This window comes from Bombyx mandarina, chromosome 25 (assembly GCF_030267445.1).
Source record: "Bombyx mandarina strain Sakado chromosome 25, ASM3026744v2".
NCBI lineage: Eukaryota > Metazoa > Arthropoda > Insecta > Lepidoptera > Bombycidae > Bombyx > Bombyx mandarina.
In genome coordinates, this window is record NC_143231.1 from 8,637,657 (window position 1) to 8,645,653 (window position 7,997).

At 32.6% G+C, this 7,997-nt stretch overlaps 2 protein-coding genes and 1 long non-coding RNA gene across 10 annotated transcripts in view; 1 reads left to right on the forward strand and 2 right to left on the reverse strand.

Moving 5' to 3' along the window:
- puf (ubiquitinyl hydrolase 1 puf) overlaps window positions 1-3,770 on the forward strand; it is a 46,314-nt gene extending 42,544 nt beyond the window's left edge. For all 7 annotated transcript variants that reach the window (XM_089738478.1, XM_028184971.2, XM_089738480.1 and 4 more), the window contains exon 56: window positions 834-3,770. In XM_089738478.1, the coding sequence (XP_089594604.1) occupies window positions 834-1,075 (242 nt within the window). In that variant the 3' untranslated portion in view covers window positions 1,076-3,770. The remainder of the gene's footprint in view (window positions 1-833) is intronic.
- A 418-nt stretch (window positions 3,771-4,188) lies between these two features.
- LOC114250893 (iron-sulfur cluster assembly factor IBA57, mitochondrial) lies at window positions 4,189-6,138 on the reverse strand. Of its 2 annotated transcripts, none has more exons than XR_016325391.1 (2): window positions 5,629-6,138; window positions 4,189-4,549 (listed from the first exon to the last, which is right to left on the reverse strand). XR_016325391.1 is itself a non-coding variant. In XM_028184970.2 (2 exons), the coding sequence occupies exon 1, from the start codon at window positions 5,638-5,640 to the stop codon at window positions 4,636-4,638; it is 1,005 nt and encodes a 334-aa protein (XP_028040771.2). In that variant the 5' UTR covers window positions 5,641-6,136; the 3' UTR covers window positions 4,189-4,549; window positions 4,633-4,635. The 2 variants fall into 2 exon arrangements, 1 of the variants encoding a protein (XP_028040771.2); XM_028184970.2 differs by having other exon boundaries at window positions 4,633-6,136.
- A 536-nt stretch (window positions 6,139-6,674) lies between these two features.
- Window positions 6,675-7,738, reverse strand: LOC149499876 (uncharacterized). Its single transcript, XR_016325392.1, has 2 exons — window positions 7,118-7,738; window positions 6,675-6,967 (listed from the first exon to the last, which is right to left on the reverse strand). It is a non-coding gene; the product is annotated as an uncharacterized LOC149499876 (long non-coding RNA).
- Window positions 7,739-7,997: the final 259 nt, after the last annotated feature.

The window sequence follows — 7,997 nt, forward strand, 5'->3', positions numbered from 1 at the left end:
GTCCACCCATGTAAGCAATAAGAAAAAGAAAAAAAAACTGTTCATGATCTTGAAAAACAATCGACAGCTGTTCTTTAACATTACTTCAATTGTTTCATTCGTTTCAATAAAGGCCAGTTTGGATCTAATTTAAGTCAAAAAATCTTGATGAATAATAAACTGGGTTTTTTATTGCTTAGATGAGTGGACAAGCTCACAGCCCACCTGGTGTTAAGTGGTTACTGGAGCCCATAGACATTCACAACGTAAATGCGCCACCCACCTTGAGATATAACTTCTAGGTTCCTTTTGATTGTCGATGATGCGGTAAAGCAATTCCGTTCTCCTTCAGCTATTACTTCCAAATCATTGTATCTTAAATCCCATATATTTCTATATGCAACTAGTTAAGTTCTAAACCATCTTAGTTTCTATCTGGGGTTCTCCTGGTGGTACATACTGCTGGCCCGCGCAAATGTGTAACTTGCTTCTGCACAATTAGATAAGTATATCGTTATAGGGCATGACAACTGTTGTACTAAAGCTATTGAGTTCAACCTAAGTAACTATATTCGTATACTAGCGACCCGCCCTCGCTTCGCTTCGGAAACATTAAAACACACATGAAACCAAAAAAAAAAATTAAAAAAAAAAAAAAAAAGTAGCCTATGTTCATCAGGGACAATGTCGGCTTCTAATGGTAAAATAATTTTTCAAATCGGTCCAGTAGTTTCGGAGCCTATTCGAAACAAACAAACAAACAAATCTTTCCTCTTTATAATATTAGTATAGATAAATGACAAAGTTTCCAACGATCGTTGAGATGTAATGTAAAAACATTTTGTGATCTACAGAGGAGGAAGAATCGGAACCAGAAACGAGCAGGGAGTGTCCGCCCGAGACGGTCGCGTGCCACACGCCGGAGGGCAGCGACGCAGAGGACGCGGAGGAGGCGGGCTTCGATCCCGAGGACGATCCCGACGACGAGCCCGCGACGCCGACCGGCCCGCCCCGCCCCTCGCACTACCGCGCCCAGCTCGCGCTCGCCCTCAACACGCTCGTCGACATGCTGCACCACATGCTGGGGGAAGGATAGGGTACCGTTCGACTGTATCGCGAAATCGATCCTCTTCACGTTCGGTGAAAATCGATTCGGGCGCCGTCAGAAGGTCTGTGCGAGGCGAGTGCGGGCGCCCTATCCGTCTTCGGTTCCGTGACGTGTACATTAAACTGGCAAAGTGATCGCCCTACGGAGTCATAGATGTCGATTGTGATATTGAACTTCGTTATCGAGTTCGTGATTTTGTTTTAAATTCAATCGGAAATGACATAATTAAATAGTGATGTGATAAAAAAAAATCGATTAATGGAATGCTCTTTAGAGACCGAAAAACTTTTGGATTACTGATCGTCATGCAAATATAATATTCTTCTTGTATTAATTAGCTTTGTGCGTTGTGCAGTAACTTATTTCTAATCAAACTCTAATTTACGTATAATATATTCTGTTCAATGTGTGATACAAAGGAAAAATGGTTTCAGAATACTGAAATTAGATAAGATTAAATTTTATTTATTTAAGATGTTTAAAGTCGATTTGATGTTAATTTTGGTGTTGCTAGGTAAAAAACTATGTTGATATAAAATTACATAACAAAATTAGCTCAAAACTCATTTTAATAAACGTTTGGAAGTGTTGGTTAATGTTAAAAACTAAATAAATGGATCTTGATTTTGTGTCTTGTGCACGAATATAATATTGTATGTTTGAACTGTATTTTAAAAGTACTTATTTATCTAAGATTGATCTTAGATTGCATAGAAAATCAAATTAAATAAAAAGTTCAAAAATATCAAATTGTACATTCCAAATTTAAATGAAACCTCCCTTTTAATAACTGTTAGTAGCACCTGGGTGAGAGTCACAGTGTTTTTGTATTTTATTATTTATTTCTGTTGGTCCTTTTCGACTATCCTTTGGTAACTGCCTCGCGACATGTATGCTAAATAAGTAAATTAGATTTCGGTATATATATAGTGATGAAATAAAAACATTCAATATCTCGTATGTGAACTGTTTAGATAAATGAAGCATATACTATTGAACTTTCTGTTGTTTCAGTTCTGTATTCTTATGTATACAGAAGATTATTTAGTGTATTGACATATTTGTTTTGGCAGCATATTAATTAGATTTAAAATTTAATAAGTATTCAAGTTTCAAAAAACATGTTTAATTAAGATTCTTGTACAATACTTCGGATTATGTTGTGGAAGTATTAAATGACAAATCTTAATCAATCCTGATCATTTTTACATTGTGTAGCTTTTACAACTACCACCGCACTTTTTAAATTCTATGGGGTCCATTTAATACCTAATTTGCGGGGTTTCAACACTTCACGCTTTTTTTCTGCTCGAATTGAAATGACTAGAATAAAAATAAATAAATTTGAAACCCTGCAATTTATGCTGTTAATTTGACACCAAAAACTATTTTAAGGACAATGATTTTTTATTTAGTTTTTTTTTTGCATTTCTAAATTACTGAATTGCTTTATTGTGTTGTGAAAGACTGTCCCTCATAATATTAAATGACTATATGTTTTATAATGTTATGAATTTAGTGAAATTGGTAAGCAGTTATGTATAATCTTTAGAGAGAAATGAAAAATTCGTTTAGGCTGTGAAAGTTGTAATTTCAGTTTGTGAAAATTTGGGTCAAAAATTACAAATGAAACCCTTTGAACCAACCCTGTTTATGTAAGTCTGACTAGTAGATCATATCGTAAGTGTTATAATTGAGTCTCTCCCGTCCAAGGCGTGTACTTTGTTTTTTTTTTCTGGATCAATTTGGCCAGTACATATTATATTGTACGTCGAATCTTTATTGAAGCTTATGGTTATTGTTTCAAATTCTTTTTGAAATCTTTGGTTAGTAAGCAATCAATGCACTACTCAAATAGTAGCATCCACTTTTCTCAAATTTTTGAATTTATGATCAAGAATTCATGTATAGAAATTTAGTGAAATAATGTATATATTGACTATCATAGAATGCAAAAACGTGTCCATTTTATATCTTTATAGTAACACAATGCAAAAAACTAATATTTGGTTTTGCATTCGCAAATATACCTGTAGTACTTTTAAGCGTTGTTTGTTTGTCATTCAGTAGATTAATTGTGTAATGTTTTTTGAACATTTATATGAAAATATGATTATCCCCATATAGCTACCAATAAACATTCGTGCACCAACTAAACGAAAAAGTAATAACAGAGAAAAGAAAACGAATTACTTAAAGCAGTTTTAGAAGTCTCAAGTTTTATATTCATTTGCATATAATTAATATTGGTGAACATCTGAATCTATTTTATATTGTACCGATAGGCGTTTGTTACGAGATGAAGCAGTCACTGTACAAGTTGTGAAAGTAATGAATGTATTGTGGTGCTATCAATCTGAATGGAGTGACTGATGATATAAGACAAAATCTATATTTAATTTTGTCCTAATTTAGAGCTTATTAATATATACCTACATTTTAATATAACTATGCTATAATTATCTTTATTTTCTAAATTCGTTGTATGTACTGCAGCATGGCGCGATGGTGAGGGACGGTGGGCGTGCACTGCTCCCCTCTCGTTTTTAAAATTCTGTATCATAATTAAATTTATGTAGTGAAACAGATTGTCTCAGTTATGTAACTGTTACTTATGATTTGTGGAAAAATTAAGAAAATACTGTAAATCGGATTGGAAAGCCAAAGTAAACAGTATTTTGTAGCCACTGTTTTATTTAATGTTTGTTAGTTCAAAATTGAATTTGCACAGCATTGACTGTGATAAACCTTTATATTTGCCAGGAACATTAGAATGCATTGAGAGTAAACTTCGATTGACTTGGAAAAGAATAGTAACTGTGGTAGGTATAAACCTCAGTAGGCACCACCTTACACAACTTACCTTTTCTGTGACAAAGCAATCAAGCATTTCAGATGAAGGGGTGGTACAGCCGTTATATTGTACATTTTAAATGTACTCATGTCTCAGGGAGCATAAATGCATACAAAAGGTGATTTTGTGAATTCTGGTAACCACTTAACCACAGAAACTACCACCTAAGCAGGTCATGATTCCTGTTACCTGTCTAGTAAATAAAAAATAAGCCAATGGTTCTTTGTGTGAAAATAAAACAAAATTATAATTTCCTCTATGGCATTGCACTTTATTCTTTATTTCAATAGGAAAGCTATCAATGTTTTGATGTGCACAATCTAAACAATATGTTTTGTGGTAAAAAATACTACAGGTTTTACTTATGCACACAGATTTTTCACAGATATTACAATCTGCTCCAAGCACTAATATTTCACCTTTACCCGGAGGACTGAATGGATCCTTCATTACATAACTTGGATATTTTAAGACAATATTACGGGAGAATGGAGGATTAGTGCCTTTGTAATGGGCTTTTTCATTTATATTGCATGATGAACATTTGAATTCATGAAGGACTTGTACCGATTCTTCTGTGGGTTTTTCTTTCTGGTCTGTCATTGTTACTGGAAAATATTATGCACATTAAAATAATCTATATAACTATTAGAAATAACTTGTTGTAGAGTTGCATTTAAATTGTGATTACTCATTATTCAGCCTTTACAACAGTTGCTTTGTCTTTTGGTGCTTCCATAGGCCACCAAGTAGGTTTTACTACTTCTGCAGTGTAACTTCCAATTACTAATGATTTTGCTTCTAAAGCTTCCTTTACCCTAATTAGACCCAGTCCATAATTTTGTATGTAACCTTTTAATTTTCCTATAGTTGATTTAGGATTCTCACTAGCATTTATCATAGAATCTTTATCTAAGCCGTCCACTGCCTGTGTAAACTTAATTGGCATTATTCTTTTCCTTACAACTCCTGTATGATGAACTCGTGCTGTCAGTTCTTGTCCAATATAACAACCCTTGTGGAAGCTAACACCATGAAGATAGTCACAGTTCACTTCCAAAGGAAAGGTTACTCCAGGCGGTAAATCTTCAGATCCTTCACTTACACCCAACTTATACCTGAGACACTTGTATCCCTCTTCACTATTCTTAATTTGAACATCTTTTGTGGGAATTTTTATTAATTCAGAATGTGTTATTGACATTGGTGATATAATCCTCATCCCAAGTTCAGGCAATCTAGGGTCTTTATATATATTAACATTGTGTGTTGGAGTAACTACACCAATATTCACATTTGGTACTAAAGCATGTATTTTGTACTCGTTGCTCAAATTAGTTATTTCCACTAGTCTCTTTAATTTGTACATTTTTAAATGTTTCTGTATGTGACTAATAACATTTTTATCACATTCTAGAAGGAACGAATCGTCAGTATTCCATTTATGAATCAAAACATCGTAGAGTACCCTGCCCTTGGTATTTAAAAACATAGCATAAATCGACGACGCACCTTCCTCAAAATGTCTCATGTCATTAGTAATAAGACCTTGTAGGTATACACCAGCATCTTTTCCAGCGATATTTAATAACTTTCGACTTTCTAATGGGTAAAGAATAGGATTTTCGACGTGTGAGTATCGCGAGAATTGCTTCTGTAACGATTTAGTAAATAAAAACTTCTTTACCTGATGTAACATTTCGGTTGGAAATTTTATCTAAACACACCATGAAGTCATTTAGTCATTTGAAATGGGTTTTTGATTTTGCAATGCTTTGACTATTTCCGACAAAATCAAATTTTTATGAATTAAATTTTACAACAAATTCATAATTTATTTGACACATTTTTTTATGGGATTATGACCTGGTAACTAAGACTTTTAGGTCAAGCTATTTTAATCAAAATTTTTATGTGAAAAATGATATTATGAAATGAAATGAGGTTGATTAATATGAAACAGCATAACATGAAATGAAATGAAATGAGATGATATGGGGTGAGATATAATCTCAGCAAAATGGTGGTCATTTACTGAAACTTTTCAGTGAATTTTATGGAGGATTCCGAGAAGTTACGTTCAGCGGCTTTGTTTCATTTTGCAACATTTGTGCACTTTCACATATACAAAACAGTTAATAAACGACCCGTATTACACATTAAACCTGAAGATACACTAAGTAGACAAAATAAAACAAATTACCGTGCAATGGGGTAAATAGGGACAAAATCGACCTTCAGATTGAATTTTAAAATAGTTCCAATTAAATAGTCACTGCTCAACCAAGAAATAAGTTGAGTCTTGAACGTACCTAGGTGATAAAAACCGTTACATTATTTTAATTATTCATTTTAAAGAAATAATCGGTAAAATAATGGCCGTCCCACTTTACCCAGCGTCCGGGGTAAATTGACACGGTTAAGGGTTAAATTGGGATATTTGTAAGGGTTGTCAACTCGCAGTACTGCGATATATAGGTAGGTGCCATATAATTATTTATATGGATCGAAATGATGAATACAATCCATAATTTAAGCACAATACACAACATAGTGTAAATTAAGCTGGTTCCTATTCCGAAGCGATGTGACGTAAATGATAATCAACAATACAATGATCAAAAAAAGTATGTGCATGTTATATTTTAGAAAATTATTATTTAATTTTCTTAAAAATCACAACTCTGAAACGAAATCATAAAGTAGAATAAAAAATAGAAAACAAAAGGACTGGAAATGCAATAATACAATTTTATTTAATCAACATTTTCAAAATAATCTTTGAGCAAGAGTAAGATATCAGGTGAATAAGATAAAAAAACAGCTTTATCTGATTACTGCCAATAATAACAAAAATAAAAGAAATTATTTCTAAGCTAAATAACTAAACTCAATTAATTGACTCACTCATAATTGGATATCTCGGATTTTTAATTAATGTTACATTTAAAATCTGAGGCCTGTTTTTATTTGTGTGTGTTCGTTGTGAATGTTAACAAAATCATGATTCGACGCGTGAATAGATTCTGAAATAACAAAAGTTTTGATTCGTTTAGTTCTTTTAACTTATAATTTTTTTTATTGCTATAAAGAACATACGACCGGGCAGATACAAGGTAAATGTCGCGAAAAAAAAGTAATTATATATATACTTTTCTTTTACCTATAATACTTACATAAACTAACTGATAAACACATTAACCTTCTTTACATCACGAAATTAAGTGATAGTATAGGCTAAAAAATCTATTATAAGATATCAGTGACAACCCTAACAAGCCATCCCTATTTTGTCTTTTGGCGTTCCAATTTTGTGTTTTCTCGTCCCTCATTTTTCCAGTCTCGTTCCAAATTACCCTACATACGTCCCAATTTTCCCCAAAAAGAAAGGAAAAAATATACATTTTTTATTTTGTCGAAATATTGTATTTAAAATAAGAATATTGCAACTTACCGTTTGTTGTGGTATTTCCAGGTGTATTAAAAACTTATATAAATTGTGATCTTATTGAAAAAACAACGATAATATTACTTTTTTTAAAAGTTCTTTAAGCTGTTTTAAAACGCACTTTTCAACCACTATTTTAAATTTAATTTGACGAATTTTTGGGACCAACTTAACTCATGTTTAGTACTTCCATAGTTAACTTGGTTTTTCTTCTATACATTGATAAATATTACCTTAAAGAAAATTAGGTAGATTCCGTGCTTTAAGTACTTTGAGAATCTTCCGCAGGTTTGTCCCAATTTACCCCAGAATCCCAATTTACCCCATGTCATGGTACACAACTTCACTCTTCGCGTTCCCGCTAAAAAGTCCACTTGACCATAGATTATACACTTAATATACACTTGACAGCATAGATAATAAGCATAACAGTAGTAGTGGTACAATTTTTCCAACTGGAAAGACGAAGGTATCACAGTTTACAGCCTAATCTTTTGTTTATATTGTGTTTTAAGATAAATTAAATACAGTGAAATAAAATGAAGTTGGCTAATTTTAGCCATTAATCAATTAGAACAAAATTAAACAAATCAAGATGATATGGACTC